The sequence below is a fragment of the Cyclopterus lumpus genome, chromosome 7 (assembly GCF_009769545.1).
Source record: "Cyclopterus lumpus isolate fCycLum1 chromosome 7, fCycLum1.pri, whole genome shotgun sequence".
NCBI classification, from domain to species: domain Eukaryota; kingdom Metazoa; phylum Chordata; class Actinopteri; order Perciformes; family Cyclopteridae; genus Cyclopterus; species Cyclopterus lumpus.
In genome coordinates this window covers 4,376,983-4,395,261 of record NC_046972.1, presented here as the reverse complement: position 1 = coordinate 4,395,261, position 18,279 = coordinate 4,376,983, and the positions used below count along the sequence as shown (strand labels likewise).

Sequence of the window (18,279 nt, the reverse complement as noted above, 5' to 3'; positions counted from 1 at the left end):
TGGCGCCATGTAAGATTCAAGGTGTGAAAGCACCTTCAGGTAACATACGAGCTGCCCTGGGTGCTTTTGCCGGGCAACTTGAGAGAAAGACCTGCAGGCACTACTCAGGGCATAAATAACACCAGATTTCCGATTATGTTTTTTTTCCCAAAATCACAAATTTGCCTCAAAGGGCTTTACAATCTGCACACAAACGGCATCCTCTTGCCCTGGGACACTCACTGGGTCCTGCAAAAAAAAGAATAAAAATAAAAAAAACATATATATTTACTGCTAATATTCTCCCAAAAACACAAGGATGAAACATAAATCTATTATAAAGAAGAAAAGGGACAACGTTTTTTGTAGTAAAGATGGAAATGTACAACATTATTAAGTATCAAGTCTCCTTTAAGGGATCTAAACACGATTACATGCACTGATCCACGTGGTCTCACTGAAATGACCACAACCTCTAAATGGCGAATTACATGGCGGTGACGTTTAATGTGTAAAATGAGATGTTGAAAATATTTAACATGAGGCAACTCAACCCCTTAACTAGGTTTAGGAAAAAAACCTGACGGTTGGACTTAATAAGTACTTAAACCTATTAAAATAAATAAACGTGTCACAAGCGGTGTCGTGGTTTGCTTCAAACAGGCTTCAAACTGTTCAAACAATTAGTCTTCATGTATGGGCTTGGACAAAGGTTTGTGTGTGTGTGTGTGTGTGTGTGTGTGTGTGTGTGTGTGTGTGTGTGTGTGTGTGTGTGTGTGTGTGTGTGCAGGGTAACGGGTCAGCAGGCATGTGTGGGGGTGGAGGAGCAAAGGTCAAGGTCGACAATTCCAGGTCAGGTGATCACAGAGTTGGGACAGATGGTGATTTACCACCGTTCGGCAGCAGGTTCCCTCAGGGACGTCACCGGGGTCCCATGTGCAAGTCAATAGACTAGAAATAAAGACAAGAGGGGGAAAAGGGCAAATTGTTGGAAACGTGGAGGGGATTGGAGATTTTTAAACAATGGGTGGCCACCAAGAGGAGGAAGGTTTTAGTTAAATGATTTATTTGAGTTGACAGCATCTCTTCTAACTGTTGGCGTAAAGTTATCGGGTAAATCACTTATTCCCTTTCCGAAAGTTAGAAGAATAGATCAATACCTCTCCCGTATCTCAGACAAATATGGAGCTGACGTTTAGGCAATAAAACTCCTCGGTTAGGTTTAGGAAAAGATGTTTTTTGGTTTCACACGGGCCATGAACAGTAGTGTCCTGGGTGAAGGTCCTGTGTTTACCTGAAGCAGTAGCTGAGCGTTTTAAAATGATGCGGATGGGATTACTTTGGAGTTGACAGCCTGGTGCGTCTCATACATTTAATAAAGTGTGCCTTGTGCGTCGTTATCAGATGCCATGGGGCGGGATATAGCGTCTGTATTTGATGCCCTAGTTTCCAGTCTTTATGCAAAGTTTAGCTTCATATTTAGAGCAGAGACATAAGAGGTACCAGTCGTCATCTAAAAAGGAATTAATGCGGGACGCATAAACGACACAAACATCCAAAATACTTGCCTGCCAATATTCTGCATCAAATTTATTCATGCTAACAGTGATGCAAATTTGCATTAGTTGCAACACTTTTTAACCCAGAGCCACCTCCTGTAGGCTGTTTTATTGGGTTCCCTTTTTAGTGAAAAGTACATTTAAGTTCCCGCTGGTAAACGCAGCGTAAATGTTTTGGGCTTTTATTGTGAAAGGTAAGGATGGAAGGAGTGGATCTGGACTTTTTAATCGCTGTGTAATTAAGCGCATAATCGCATCGAGTGATAAAGTATAAAAATAAAAAAAGTTTAAAACAAAGTTTAATTGCGTGACAAAATACCCCCTGGTGTGTAAACGCCTTATCTCGCAGCGATTCCCAATTGAATTATTCCTTTAAGTAAAAGAAAATGACAACAAATCACTTGCTTATGTAATGCGTTTTTGTTGTTGTCCGATATCAAAACACAAAAAGTTTGGGGAAGTGCACTGCATTGCCATAAATCTGTAACCAACTAGCCAGAAAAGACTGAAGTCAAAGACGCACAGCAACAGAGCAAATCTGTGCCAAAGGTCACAGAAAACTCATAAATAATGTTCCTCTTTTCTACGCTTCCCTCCTTTTTCCCTTTTTCCCTTCACCCACCTCCACTTCCCTTCTTTGCAGACAACCAGCTGCTGCCCCACACCTCTCCTCCGCCGGAGCGAGGGATGATCCCCAGAGAGGAAAAGAGGGATGGAGGTAGACAAGAGGTTGAGGAAAAAGGGGCTGGTGCAGGATGGAGGGAGGGAGCGGATGGGTGTGACTAGACGGAGGTCAGGCCTGCATGTGACGGGCTCTTTTGTGTTGAAGCCCCCTCTGTCACCACAGCCGCTGTTGTTATAACACACACACACGCACGCACACACACACACACACACACACACACACACACACACACACTTCTCTGCTGCCTTTCGGGGTCCCCGTCCAACAGAGTTCCACCCACAAACTCATTATGGGGTTTAACCACGAACGTATAATATAGGGTTTGGGTTTAACAGCAGAGTCGGGGTCAGAGCCCAGGGGAGGCAAAACCTCCCAACCTCCACACACACACACACACACGGGCCCATGGGAGGAGATAAGCCACGATCAATCCATTCGGTCATCCTCTTTCTCCAACCAGCCTCCACATGATATATCCTCTCTTTTCCTCTATTATAATTATTTGCCGCTTCAAACACATGTTATGCAATTAAAGAAAAGCGGGTCACGCAGCTTCACGTTGCTTCTCCGTCGCAGCAAAGGCAGCACCGCTCTCGGGTATCGTTTGCTGCATTAAAAAGAAATGGCCTTGTTTTGGTGTCAAGTGAAAGAGGATTTAGAAGTTCAGTGCAGAGAACGTGCAGCACTGATGCTTTTAAAAGAAACCATTGGTGGAAATGTTCAGATTATCTTAAAAGGAATGCCTCGACAATAATTTGCTATTTTTGACCAGAGTTAGATGAGACTATTCATTCAAGACACGCTCATGTCTACTTAGCTTAGGTTACCATGGAGACTGGAACACTCCACCAAAAACACCTCCGTGGGGCATCCACATACGTCTGCGTTTTAGGGCCCATAGAGCATGGGCACTAGAGTCCTTCTCACGTCCATGACTCCCCCTGGCTGACTTCCTGCTAGCTCTTTTAGTTGTTGTTGTTGTTGTTGTCCAATAACCGAGAGTCATTTCAGGGGTTTGTGAAAAAAGTATCCACTGTTATACATTTAACAATGATTAACAACGCTGCTTTTGGGGCAGCTGTGTGTGACGAACGTGGAAGTTGCAATACTCCCATGAAGCCATTGAGCTAGAAAGGCTTGAGAGGTGCTAGCAGGCAGATATTGTTTCCTTCTGACAGATGAGCAGTCTGGTTCCAAACTAACCATCTTCTGCATCTCGACTATCTAACACAGTTATGAGACGGATCCCGATTGTCTCATCTAACTCTCTGCAAGAACTTTTCCTGTAATCTTCTTTTCTCTCTCTCTGCTCCGCTACAGCCTCCTCTTTATGCATCCCTCCCCCCTCCCCCCTCCTCCCACTAAATCAGCACACTCATCGCCCACTGCACACCAACAGCCCCATCGCTCTTGTTGCTCCTCATCCTTGATAATCTGGGACAGATGATGCAGTGTGTGGCACGAGTCCGTCCCCCCCCCCCCCCCCCCCCCCCCCCCCCACCCCCCACCCCACCCCCCATGGACTCTCAGCTGCATGCATACAGAGGCACTTCACCAAAAACATGAATTATGGATCAATTGGAAATAAATAATGAAAGCAAGATAATATACATAGCTGGTGGTGGAAGTTGCATGGAGAGACGAATCAGACCAGAGCCATACCGTTCAGTGAAGAAACAGTGAAACATTTGATCATCTTATTTTACTGTGAGGCCCCGTCTCCCATGAATCAAATGCTGTTATGGTGGTTATGCTATCATTGTCAAATCAAAAGCATCTCTTCATTCCTCATTGTCAATTTGAAAACTCATACAAGCTTATGCTTTACATAAGGCCAAACTGCACCAATAAGTTCTCTGTGCACATTGTCAATACAATGGACCCACCATAAGAAACTCATGTGTAGTCAGATTAAAAGAAAGTAGGACACAAGAAAAAGTGACACAAAAACTGAATATTTAGGGCAAAGAGAAAGAAAAAGAATATGTATCAAGTCAACAGTGAGAAAGCACAACAGATTATCTTCTATCAATAAAACAAGACGTTGTGAAATAGTGGATTAAGTGACCGTAACTCGATAATAAAAGTTATTTCATCCCTTATTTTCATAATAGCAACGTTTTCGTTGCGACTTCATTTACAGTCTCAAGTGTGGTTTTAAATTGGTATTTTTCTCAGCATCCTTTTAATCTATTCATTGCCACTAGATCACAGAAAAATCGGCTTATTTTGGATTCATAACACTTTAATAGTAGATATTTTGACCATGGTTGATGAACCGTTGTTCATGTCTACATGGGGGTAAGCCCCTCCCCCCCTTGATATTGAGCTCCTCCAGACGCCAAACTTTCAACGACAGAAATCACCCACACAATCAAATCGTGGTTTATTTAAGTGGAATCAGTTCTAACATTTTGATATTTAAGCTCCGGCAGCTTCGGCCTTCACTCTTGGCTCTCTCCGGGTCACCTGATTAGAAACTAGGATATGAAGGCATTCCTTCAGCGTATCCCTGGTTCTCTTCCCAGGCGGGTTTTGGAGGAGTCTGCATGCCGAGCGCCTACACGTGTCTGGCTGTGTGGAGAACGGTGGAATTAGGAGCTTTTACCCAAACTCCGTTTTAATGAGAAAGAGCGATGTGAACATAGGAAATATCAAATGGGAAGTCTTTGCATGCAGAGCTGTAACGTTTAATTGTGCTGGTTTTATGGAATACTTTTAAATATGTCAACACAAACCCCGTTTAGTGGGATGATCCAGAAAACACATGCCGACATGCCCCGGGGTTCTGCCCTGCAGCAAGGTCGACTTCCTGCTGACCACGTGTGTCCTCTCTGGTTCCACGGGGTCATACACACTAAAACTGGGAGGAATAATGATGAGTCCTATATGTTCAAATATAAACCCATGATGTGTTTTCATTTTATTGCTGCACCTTTACATCAAATGAAAGATATGATCCAACACCACTGTTAAGGACAAGCCCCATACAATATTGTGTATCCAACAGATATTGTGCTGCTACCGACTGTGACAACCAAGTGTGTTTATTTTAAGTTGGATTTTGGCATCAATTACCATGGCAACGGCCGTAGCTCTGAAGCATCCGGGCCGTCCCAAGTGATGATCATGTCTGAAATAGCGAATAACTGGCTAACGTTCCCTCGTTTGTCTGTTGTCTATAGAATTAAAATAATTAGTTACGTGGATCAGGAGCGGATTCATCCCCGTCAGCGGTGACAGAGGAGAGCACAGTCTTGTAGATTAATTGGTATTAAGTTAATTAGGACGTAGCTGGGAGACGCCATTGGGTCGGGACCCCGGTATTGTGTCCACATGTGATCCATCCTGAGAACTGAACCCTTGCTGACACACGGAGGAAGGCTCCCAGCTTTCAGGGCATCGAACAAAACCTGACCCCTCGCTGCCACGGTAACCAGCCATACACAACGGAGCCGAAAGCTACCCAGCAAGAATACTAACGGAGCAAAGAGAATCAGGAAACACCAACTAGTTTGGAGTCTAAGTGAATCCAATGAGTGCTGAACTGTAGTTACTTCATGTGATTCCAGCATTAACCTTGTTGTTCAGTGACAGAATCACAACAAGTGCACTTCATTCATTTAATGATTTTTCTGGTAGGAACTAAATATTGCTCGTTATTTTTCCGGGTAAGGGTTAAAGAAAGACCCAGTTTATTGGGGCAAATTTCTGCAACCGACAATCAAGAAAACGAATGAATGCAGATCCATGAATTTACTTTGTGGTTGGATGAGTCTGAAAATGATGTAAATTTCCTTTGTAAAGAGTCATTGACGATACAATCTCACTCGAGGTTCATTTTGCAGCTGTTCTGCAGCTTTTGATCACGTATGCCGCAGACTTGAAGCTCCAGAACAGATAACAAACGGCAGCCTGGATCCAGACCGTGGAATCGGCGCCTGATTTGTTCAGCGATTTCAATTTGGGACAGAGAAAGACGAACGCAGCTCTATTGGTTGTTGTATGTCAATTTACAGAAATGAAAACTAAATGGCAGATTAACGAAACGGTTAAATCGAGCACAAAACCGACTTAAGAAAGGTATGCCTGTGGTAGTGTTGACAGACAAAGGAAAGATGATCCACTGTAGCACAGAAAAAAAACTCCATTCAAAGTCAGACATCAACGGAAATGTATATGTGTAAATAAGCTGCCTGCTGTTGATAAAGTTCACATATAATCTCACAGTTTGGAACACTGCGTGCTCTCTCGCTGTCCTCTTGGTGCCCCTAATGCTCTTGGATGACACATCATACATCACTAATACACGTATGATATTGCTGAGTTGATTAAAAAATATCGCAGAGGCATTTAAAACACGGCATACACCAACCTGGTGATTCAGTGAATGTAAATGTGGTCCCGAATTAATAATAATAATAATAATAATCTGATCCCTCCAAATAATCTGATTGTCTTGTGCGTCCACACATGGCGGTCAAAGAACAGCGTTGTTCTTCTTCATCACGAGGACACAACGGTTAGCCCGGATGAGGGGAAAATACTACAAACTTCAAACAGAGGGGGAGACAATGTTATCACGTCTCTCTTTCCTCTACTGTAGAAAACGCACTATCAGAGGAGGACCCTGAGAGGAGGAGTGAGAGAGTGAGAGTCTGCAAACAAAAGAGGACAACTCTCGGTGCTGATTAGACACTTTATCCAGGTCAGCATCCAACAGACCCACAGTGGAAGTCTTTCATCGGGTGAATGGACATATGGAAGGGGACTTGATAATCATAATCGGTGTTACAGAACAACCAACCCATTGACAAGATTTCTAATCTTTACTTCCAATATGGAAACAAGGTGCACAGAATCCCAAAGTTTGTCCAAAAAGAAAGTGCCGGTCAGATTGATCTGTTGAATGCACCAAGAGAAGTACCCACGTCATGACACCTAGCTTATGTCAAGGTGGTGAGAAGGAGACTCTCGTCCTGTTGACGAACATCAGATGCAAGAGGAACCATTTTGAATTCCCTCCTAGTGATGGCACAGTGGGCCAGGATACCACAGGGGTCATGGGAGTTTGGTAGTCCTATATGTGTTTTATGAAATTTAAGAAGGATAAGATACCCTGGTGTATCTTGTAGGGCACTATCTTGTTGTTGTTCACGAGTGAGGGGGTGAGGAGTTCCGGTGTCCAACGGGGAGCTTGAGAGGAGCCACTTGAGGCGGTTGTGATATCTGATTAGGAGGCCTCCGGGGTGCATTCCTCTGGAGGTATTAGAAGCATGTCCAACACTTGGAGCACGCAGGTGGGATTACATGGCCCGGGAACACCTTCCGGATCCCCCAGGAAGAGCTGGAGGGTGTGGGGTAGGGAGAAGGGCGTCTGGGCTGCTTTGACGCCGCTACCCCAACCCAAGCGATTGAACAGAGGAAAATGGATGGACGATATCTAGAACTGAGCACGCTGAAGTGATGAGCATTCCCGCACGCACGCATTCGAGCGAGCATTCGATCCCAAACCCTTTCATCCTCAGTCATGCATCGGCGTTCTCTTTGAGAGGGTGCCAACAAGGGCAGAGGACCCACCACTCTGCTGCGCACTAGGCAGCAGAGTGGAACACGGCAGCGGCGATCGGTTCGAGGACTGATGAGGAAGAGAAGAGGAGGAGGAGCAACAGCGTTAGCATGGCAGCGTTGGAAGTATGACCCAGTTACGCACAATGCCTCCAAGGGTGGAGGGGACGGACAATCGGGCAAACCTCACGGGCCGACACACCGAGGTCCACCCGAGTTCCACAGGAGAGGCCAAAGACGTGCTGAGGTTAGGCAGCGACAGGCACGGGTCTGAGGCTTTCACGCGCACACAGAGCACGAGGCAGAAAAGATCTGAGGCCACACGCCCTCAGTCTGGTTGTGTTGCTTTCCGTGACCTACATTCACCATGTCAGAGGAATTAAGGGTTTGCTGCAGGCGCGTTTCTCTCGTGACTGACAAGCAGCAGGCACCGAGTGCCGTTTCCCTGCCCTGCGGTTTCCCCCTTAGCTGAGTAAGCCGGTGCAACTGTTATGTACGCCGCACGGGAAGAGAGATGAACGAGAGAGAGAGAGAGAGAAAACTAACAACTAACTTGCAAAAAGCACCGCGGAGTCACGAGAAGCGAGTCTCCCTCGGAGTCGCATTCATGAGACCAACGTGACGAGGCGTTGGAGGGGGCGAGGATGACAAAGCGCCCCCGCCGACTCTTCTCTCCTGTCAATGCACAAGATGCGTCAGTGTCACCGTCAGCAAGCGGTGGGCTGCATCACACTGCTGTCAGGGTGTCAGATGGGGAACATGTTGGGAGAGATCCGCCGTTAGGGCTGTTGTATAAGGAGGGGTATCGCTGGGGTTTGCTTAACGTGCCAGATTGACTAAAAGATGACACTCGGAGGACCGATTCCCTCCCTCAATCCTCATTCCTGCTGCTTTATTGTAAAAAAAAAAAAAAAAAAAAGGGGGGAGGGCGACAACGGGCGAGCACTGAACAAAGGGGCGAGGAGAGATGACGGATGGCAAACGTTTCCTCAAGAGAGATGGAGAAACATCTCCAATTCTAATGTGACAGCAGCGGGCGGCTGGGGGGTCAAAGTGGGGTGAAGCGCTGCAGGGGATGAAGGACAAAGTGTGTGTGGAGGAGGAGGAGGGGGGAGATTTAGGGTTATTTGCACCGTCACGGCCCTCACCGAATTTCCATAAATGAATCAGGGACGCGTGCCCTACTGTGTGTGTGCGCGTGTGTGTGTGTTGTACTGGCAGCTGCTGTCTTGTTTGACAAACGCAACGTCTTCGCTCCATGTCAGCGCTTCCAACACATTTATTTTTCTATCCAGAGAAGAAGAATGCAAGAGGCTGCTTTGGATGCAATTCTGGAAAATCTGCCGCACACCCATCGTGTTTGGGTTCCTCGGCCTCAGACGCTTTTCCAGAAGTGAAAAAAAGCTGAAGCCCGCCTGGACGGGCAGAATGTGGCGAGTTGCCGTAATGATGTTGCCAACGGCCCTCGCTAGGAGTTGGGATGGCTGACTGACGCATCTGTGTTCACCATTAAACCTCATGTAGAAAACCAGGACAGGCAAAGAGCTTTAAAGACATCGTTAACCGCGTGTTCGTGTTTGTCTCAACTTGCCAGTAAAAAGAGATTTACTTTGAGAGAAAGTTGAAGCAACTACATATATTTCCACTCTGAATCATTATCCTTCCAATATACTACAGGACTGTGGTGTTTTAGCCAACAATTATAATAAAAAAAAACGTAGCTGGTTATTACTCTGCATGATTGTGACCGACAACAAATGTAAATGTTCCACCCCAGTTTCAGCTAGATTAACACTTGGCTTTGTTTCTGAATGATACAATTTTAAAACAAAGATCTGCTTTCTGTTTCTGCCTCCAATGTTTGTCTGGTGCTGCCATCTAGTGGATGTGGATGGTACTGAGAATTAAAGCACCGCACCAGCGGTAAAGGGGGAATCCATCGTTTTTCATTTACACCTGGCCTCTCTACGCAGATAATGTTATTCATTTTCCAAGAATTCGCATAACAAGCTACCAACAGTTTAAGTGTAAAACCATATTGTAAAAAAATATATATACTCCATTACAACTAAATGTCCTGCATTCAAAGATTTACTTCAGGCTTTTCTGGCCTGCAGTTTAAATGTTTTGGTTCACCCTCAACTTCCCAGAGGCAGCAGGCAGCTGTTTCCAGAGAAGAAGAAGAAGAAGAAGAAGAAGAAGAAGAAGAAGAAGAAGAAGAAGAAGAAGAAGAAGAAGAAGAAGAAGAAGAAGAAGAAGAAGAATCAAAATACAGCTGCTAGAATTTAACTGGAACAAAGAAAAACATCCCTCACTTGGCTCACTAGACAAATAGTGATTTGATTTCAACATTTTCCATTGCTAACTGTATAATATTCAGCTTTAGTTTACCACTCGAACACTCTGAAACAGCCTCCTGTCCCACATTAGGTCCAGTTCCACCATTAACAATTTTAAATCAAATTTAATCTATTAATCTTTAATTTCCTTTCTTGCCTTTTGTTTGTTGTTTTACGGTATTGCATTATGCATTATTTACTTTTATTATGTATACCTGTATTAACAAAAACCCAAACCCATCTGCCTCGACTGGAAAGCCACACACACACACACACACACACACACACACACAGGAGAATGAGCCCTGTTGTTACATTAAATCTGCTTCCTGTTTACATCGTCACGCACATGCCCAGTGTACGTACGTAAATGGTCATGTGATCACCTTGTTAATAATATAATAATGTCAATAATACTTATCACTTATTCCCGTTTCATACATGCCCATAAAACATATCAAACTGAGTTGCAAAGCGGCCCTCTCTCAGATGGGATACACTCTTTTCAAGTGCAAACAGTGGAGAGAAGGAGCTGAAGGAGCATCAGCTTAGTACTGGTGGAACTCACTTTCCACCAATGCAGTTTAAGAAGCAATTGCAATACAACCATAAAGGATTATGAATGGTGTTCAACTGAGACACAAAGGCACCTGACCTCATACTGTACCACACCACCACTATGCTGCTCCGCCCTCCACATAACTATCACTTAATGCTGGGAACACATTGTAACTGTCCGACAGCAGAACATTTATATTAATATCTTTCGTTTCGGCACGTCTTCCTATAAATTGAATACAACAAGGTACCAAAGTAGATAGGTACCATAAATTGGTGCTCAGGTACCCCAGGGACTCTTTTAGATGAAACACCATGGAGAGGAGACACAAGAGGTAATTTAGCTTAACATATTGAATCTTATTTAACTTATCATTTGCGTAATGGAGGGTCTCCATTACACTGTGTTTTGGGAAGTTTCTATGAACAAGTCTGTCCTTATGGCACCCCTGAGACTCTCCTACCCTGTGACCGCTGGCTGCCTTGTGCCCCACATACCTCCTTCCACAGGTGGGTCAACCAGCGACTGTTGGATAATGGTGGCCCCCGGTGCCAACCTGCACTCGTGGAGTCAGTTGGGGGTAAAAGGTTGCAACTCATCTCTCATCGTCTTTCTCTGACTCTCACTTTCTCCACTACATGGGTGCTGCCCTCTGTGAAATATAGTCTCTCCCCCCCCCCTCTCCTCTGCCCCTGTGTGTCCTAACGTGACCTCACTGAAAGGGAGAATGAGAGAGTGTCTAAACTCAACCAGCTTTCTCGTTCTCGCTCTTCCGGCCCAATCGCATGCTTTTCTAGATTGTTTACTTGTCCGAGTTTGATCTCCCTCCCTCCCTCTTTCTCTCTTCCTCCCATCCAGCCTCTCTCTCCTCTCGCCCACCAGTTGGTTCCTGCTCAGTGTTATGGTTGGCGGTAGGAGCAGAGAAGAAACGGGGAAGACGGCCTAAACAGCCCTTTTCTCTTCAACATTCAGCCTTTTTTTGTGCTGCTGCATCTTCTAATCCTGCAGTTTCACTCTCTCGACTACAGTGAGTATTTTTCTTTGCCGGATTAAATAAACTGACTATACTGGTGTTTTTCCAAGGAGTGAGATCCCCCCTCCCTTAACCCCACACAGCCAGGAGAGTGCCGGACGTGGAGAAGAGATAGTAAATCACAACACAGATCGGGCTGAGAGATTTATGGAGCTGCATAAATGTGCGGCAGCTTTGTTAGACCAGGAAGTTATAATAATGCTCTGGAGGAAGAATGAAGTGTGTCAAACCTGAAGGTACCAGAGTCGTACCAGAATAAAAGCACGACCTGGTTCTCAGAGAGATTGTCCAAACAGTTCCATGCCATTGTTTAACCTGCAGGGAAAACACATATCCCCTTCTTAGTAAGTCGGTCACCTATTGGTCCTTAGATCTGTCAGTAAAACATATCAAGCGTTTCTGTTTACTTTTGCCCTTTTAAGAAGGTTAGCTCTAAAATTCACTAAATGCCAATTTCCGTTTGCTGTGCGAGTGTGATCGTGTGTGCGATAGGCGACATGAGAGGGCAAACCCAAAAGCAATGGAAGAGAAACTCTGAACGCAGTTCATGTACATTATTCTATGACTTTAGAAACTAAAATCACAGACTGCGAAGTTGAACATGCATTTAATCCAAAACCAGCACAGAATGAATGCACCGTCGCACACCATGTGACCTGTGGCACTGACCTTCAAGTTCAGATACTTTCAGAACATACCCGCTTGTTTATTACACATAGAGGCTATTTCCACCCCTGCACAGGAAAAAAAATGAAATCACCTGGTATTTATCACTGGCATCTAAAGCTTTTTTATTGTATGTTATAAACTGCAGTGTATATAACAGTAAAAGCTAATGAGCGAGACAGGAGGGCTAATAACAGATCCGGCACCTTTACAAATTGCGTAATGAGATCGTCTGATTCACTGTTGAGAACAACAATAACAACAACAACAACAGGCGGACAGATGTCGTATGTGTACAGATTGTAAAGCCCTCTGAGGCAAATTCTGTGATATTGGGCTATATAAAATAAACTGAATTGAATGGGCATCTCCACCGTTTGCTTTTCAAAGGGAATCAATGGTCCATTTAAATGTAGACAGGAATCAATGCACGTAAATAGAGAGATTGCATTTTAGTGTGTGTACAATAGAGCACAACATCATTTCCTTGCCTCTATGAACTGCTGGTTGTAGTAACTGCCCTTCTGAGAGTCTGAAAACACAACTTGTTTTGCATGTCGGTACTTTTGTCCTACAATACAATTAACGCAATGACTTAGAGTCCTGTAGGTGGGCCTGTTGACATTTACTGCACATAAAGCTCACGTGCACACACCTATTCCCTATGCAGCCCGAGCCTGTACACACTAGTGTCTGGGCAATCTTGTTTATTAAACCGAGGCAATAATTATCTTAGCCTACTGCTAATTAGCCACAGTACTTTCTTAAGACGGTTCCGCAGTGTCACTTTGCGGCCTCGTGAACTTGTGCTTTCCTTTCGCACACCTGTGTTCAGATGCTCCGCCTGATTGCAGGGCGCGCGGGAGGCCTGGTGGCCAGGCGCGCGACAGTGGCGCTGACGACCGGCAGCAGCGCGAGGATGGCGAGCCACGGTCACGGTAACGGGAAGTAGAAACAGTACAGGCTACTCGTGTAGTGGGGAAAGCCACATCTGGATGAACTCTGACAGAATGAGAGGCGGGGGGGGGGGTGGGGTGTTGCTTCACAAGGTACCGGGGTCAAAGGTCAACGTCTTATGGGTGGCGGTATCGTCTCTACGCAGGTGTTGCGCCAAATTCGGTGACCCATCAGATTCAGAGCCAAAATTAGGAAGTTTGGCCGTATTTGTTTTGCTCGTAAGTGGTCGAAGGTACATTTACTCGGGTAGTGTATTTAAGTACATATGTGAGGTACTTGTACTTTAATTGAGTCTTTTGTAAATTAACTATTTGACAGTTTTAGCTTCTAGCTAGGCTACTAAGAGTTTTGCATAAAAAAACAACAAAGCGCTTACATATATGTGTTTTGTTAACCAACAGTATATAGACTGGAAGAGATTACATGATTAGTCAATTAATCAAATGTAACTACTTTTATGATGGAGGAAACATAAGCAGAAGAATAAATAATGGAAATAACTATGACTTCCAGTCCTATACAAAATAGCAAAAGATGGTTCACTAACCACTGAGCCACAGTCACCTCTTATGGTAACGGTGTGTTTTTACAATGTGGTAATAGTACTTTTACTTAAGTAGAGGACTGGAATACTTCCTCCACCACTGGAAACTGTACATGTTGATAGCAGCTGCCTCCATAGTTTTGAGATGATATATATATATATATATATATTTAAGCATACCTGGAGATTGTTGCTAAAATTGGTACATTAGTAGCTTTTCCATTATTGAAGGCCGACGTACCAGAACTACCCCAGTCTAAAATGGCTTCCAACCAGCAGATGGCGCTGCTGTACCACCAGAGGTGGCAGAGACAATGGACATGTCTCGGCCGATGTACTGGGACCGCCTGGACATCCCTCTGCCCGAAAAACTCTACAAAGATGAACTGACTGATGCTGACAAGAGCCTGAAACAGAAGGAGAAGGGGCCCTGGAGCCAGCTGACCAACGAGGAGAAGATTGCCTGTAGGTTCCTCTCTGCTCACAGGCTCAGACTGGCGAGCTGCTGAGATGGCACACAACACAACCACAAAACACACGTCCCCCAACAGGTGTGAATAGTCATCTGAAATGAAAACGCACTCGATGGTCATAGACCATAGACCACAGACAGTTCATTTTACAAATTAATTGTGGTCTAGCGGTGGAAAGTGCTATTCTGACAGGAAGCACAATTCTGAGGTACAAAATATCATGCTACATTATATTTCTAATGACTACATTTAACTGACAGCTGTAGTTACTATTACTTGGCAGATTAGGATTTTCTAAAAATACAATAATTTGATACACAGTCAATTAAACCACAGAACAATATCATTAAAATAAATCAAAGATCTCTACAGAAATGGTGTGCGATAATTAAAGTGAACAAATTAATATACAAAATGAGGGAAAAGCCATACCATGACGCACACGACAAGGCTTGGGTCAAAGAAAGAACAATGGGAGGAAGGCAGCATATACTGTATCATGTGATCATGGGACTATATTGCCTCCACATGGCGACGGCTGAGCCTGCGGCTCGCAGCTAACAGCGCTAACTAACCAACAGTGACAGAGCAAACAGTGTTTTCTCTTCTTGACCTCCATGTCACCCCTCTCTCCTGTCCTTGGTCCCCCCCTCTCCCGCAGTGTACCGGCTCATGTTCCGTCAGACCTACCCAGAAATGAAGCAGCCGCGGTCCGAGTGGAAGACCGTCCTTGGGGGCATCTTCATCTTCGTGGGCTTCACTGGCCTGGTGGTCTGGTGGCAGAGGGTCTACGGTAAAACCCCGTCTCTTTTCAGTGCCACAGTGACGATGCAGGCGTTGCTTTTTTCACACACATCACACCTCCGGGGTCACTGCCTGTCACTTGGCACAGATCCTTTTCCCTCACAGCAGACATTATTTATTCACTTATCGTAGCAGAAAGAGAAAGCACAGCCGTGACTAAACAACGTTACCGCTGGCCCTGTTCCTTCGAAGTGTCCCAGTAAGAAACCAGAGCCCTGTGAATGCACGTCAAGCTTTTTTAGGTACACCAGCGTTTGACAGGTCAAAATGACGCGAATGTATTGTTAAATGTATTCTTTCGCAGCCTCCTGTGCGCATGTTTTTTGAATATGTGGACTGTAGTCGATCGGAGTGCTATATATGTCTGTACTCCTTGTTCGCTGCAGTCTACCCTCCACGTCCCAGGACCTTTGACGACGAGTGGAGGGCCAAACAGCTCCAGAGGATGCTGGACATGAGGGTCAACCCCATCGAGGGCTTGTCGGCCAAGTGGGACTACGAGAAGGGCCAGTGGAAGTAAAGAGGCGGCTGGTCTGCCCTCAGGTTATTGACGTCGAAGCCGCCGCTGAAGTCAGTCTCAATTTGAATGTTGCATTGTAACGGATCAAACTCATTCACCATCAATATCCCGATTGGGGGGTGGGGCTCTGTGCCACCTCTGGGGCCTTCTGTCACGGTCCGTCCTGTTGAGAACTTATAATGATAAGAAAGTGTTTTGCTTGTGCTTCTGTCCAACTTTTTTTGTTGTCCGGAGTAAACTCGGCTCAACTGCTAATCTGCCTGCTTCAAATGCAAAGTGCTCTCTCACAGAGTTGAGAAAAGATATTAAAGGGATTTATGAAATACTTTTGCTGTTGTTAAATTTGGCCTCCATTTAGTTGAATTCATCAAGAATTTAGTCCATTTTAAAAAGTAACTTAAGGCTCACTTGTCAAATAAATGACAATAACATAACATGAGAAAAAACATGTGTAATGCCTCTGCTGTAATGATTTATACAACATAAATGTTCTGCCCATCACTGCCTGCCATAATGAATCTAAATGTAATTCAGGAGCTTTTACCAGTGCAGGCTTCTCTCCCACAGCATTCGAGGGAACGTTAGATAAAAAAAAATATCGTTTTTTAATGTAATGTAACCTTTTGGCAGTACCTCTGCGGCTCACTAGATGGCGCTCTGAGGCCCATAAGTGGACCACGGCCCAGTAGATGAGAAATAGTGCTGGTAATGAAGACTGATTTGGTAGACCCACCAAATGTTTTCTTTTTCTTTTCTACCTCAATGAGCTTCCTTCTATGGTCTCAGTTGTGAAACAGAACATGTAGCCAGAAGATTCCCCTCGGTGCTCTTTGTCGTCTATAACATCCTTTCCAAATGTGTGGAATGCGAAACCTTTTAGACCTGATGACATCACACATTTTAGTTGGACTTGGGAGGGAGTAGCTCATGATTGCTAATGATTTAGAACCGTCTCAGCCCCTCAGGAATGACATGTAGGAAGTTTGAAAATGGGCGTAGATCCCCTTTATCGGGTTTAATTTTTTCACAATTCTCAATACATTTTTGTATCACTTCTCTTACTTCAGTAAAGGATCTAAGCACTTCCCAACGATTGGGAAGCGTTTTACAACAACCTGAAATCAGATTCAAATCTCAAAAACGACTAGTTCTACAGACGTGCATGTTGTCCATGAGGAAATATTCTTCTAACTGTGGCGACACAAGGTTGACATTTGTGGATTAGTGGTGGAAGAAAAAGACATAAAAGTATAATAATAAATGTAAAGACATTTACTCAAGTACTGTACTTTTGAGGTACTTGTCCTTCACTTTAGGAACAGCTCCACCGGATAGGGACAATGTTTCACCTGGATTATTTTAAAGAAAATAAATGATAATTGGTTACATTACTCCAATATCATTTGTTGCTTCTCATGCTTATGTAGTTGTACTTAAAGTTAGTGTCAGGAACTTGTACCTGGTTATGAAACAGTCTCAATGTCTTACCGATGTGTGAAACACTTTCTTGCAGCTGACCTGAGCATCTGTTGGAAAAGACACGGCAGACTCGTACATCTTCCAACATTGGCTTTATTAGGTTCAACGTAGTTTAGCATTTTACAACGGCTTTCTAAGACATAGCAACAGACCATTGGACGTGGTTGATCTTTGACTGTGGAACCAGAGACCCAACCTTTTGGAAAAGATCCTCTCATTTTGCCTTTTTCTTGTCGAATGGCAGTCCAATAATCCGAAGAAAAGAAATACAAAAAATAAACCACACACACAATGAATGACAATGCACATCAATGCAAATATGGAGTTTAAGGCCATTTGAAGGGGCAGAATGATGCTTGTTTTTTCACACCAAATATAAATAATGTTTAAGAGCCATCAGTTCGGATTTTATTAAATATGCCACTAAGCTAACGCACTAGTCTAAATCGGCTTATTTATTCATATATATATATATATATGGTCGTGCCAATGCTGTCACACTTCCTTCATTTGTGTGCCTCCTTCGAGAACATTTTGACACACACACACACACACACACTTCAGTGGGGGACCGGGACAGCAGAGGAAAGCCTGCGAGCAGCTTCTTGTTGGGGCTTTTTTTTTTCTTCTCTTTTTTTGTTTTAACGCTATAGAAAAATAGATTTATATACTGTACTGGAATGTATGAGAGTAGAACCTCGGCTCATTAGATGCTCGGAGGAACACCAGCAACAGGATTTGGTCCTCATCAAAGTCAATGGAGGGGTGTTGTTGATTTATTTATTTTTTACATTGGGTGAAATATTCAATGCAGGGTTAACAATTTAGAAAGAGAGATTCAATTAAATTATAGTAGATGTACATGATTCTGTGAACACACTCCCCTTCCGGAAGTGTTTACTCTGTGGGGGGGGGGGGGGGGGGGGGGGGGGGGACGACGACCCAGGACCCCCTTCCCAGCGAATTACTCGAACTGCCAACAACACCTCCTTTAACCCCCCCCCCCCGGTCCCCATCCCTCGTCCCTCACGGACTACGTGTAACTGACAGAGTGTGTACAGTTGCAAGCGCGTGCGTGCGAGCAGCAGGTGGGCCAGCTGTGAGTGACACACGT

The 18,279-nt window shown here is 44.5% G+C and overlaps 1 protein-coding gene across 1 annotated transcript; it reads left to right on the top strand.

Annotated features, from left to right (window-relative positions):
- Positions 1–11,609: 11,609 nt before the first annotated feature.
- Positions 11,610–16,041, top strand: LOC117733599. The gene is made up of 5 exons (XM_034537374.1): positions 11,610–11,716; positions 13,224–13,326; positions 14,169–14,354; positions 15,024–15,155; positions 15,553–16,041. Exons 2-5 carry the CDS (start codon positions 13,224–13,226, stop codon positions 15,684–15,686), a joined length of 555 nt encoding a protein of 184 aa, XP_034393265.1. The 5' UTR covers positions 11,610–11,716; the 3' UTR covers positions 15,687–16,041.
- The last annotated feature ends 2,238 nt before the right edge of the window (positions 16,042–18,279 follow it).

Bases quoted from the DNA above. Each gene is read 5' to 3' on its own strand.
- LOC117733599 (XM_034537374.1), top strand. From the start codon at position 13,224: ATGCTCCGCCTGATTGCAGGGCGCGCGGGAGGCCTGGTGGCCAGGCGC. The intron at 13,327-14,168 runs GTAACGGGAAGT...TCCAACCAGCAG, and splicing joins GATGGCGAGCCACGGTCACG to ATGGCGCTGCTGTACCACCA. The intron at 14,355-15,023 runs GTAGGTTCCTCT...CCTCTCCCGCAG, and splicing joins CAACGAGGAGAAGATTGCCT to TGTACCGGCTCATGTTCCGT.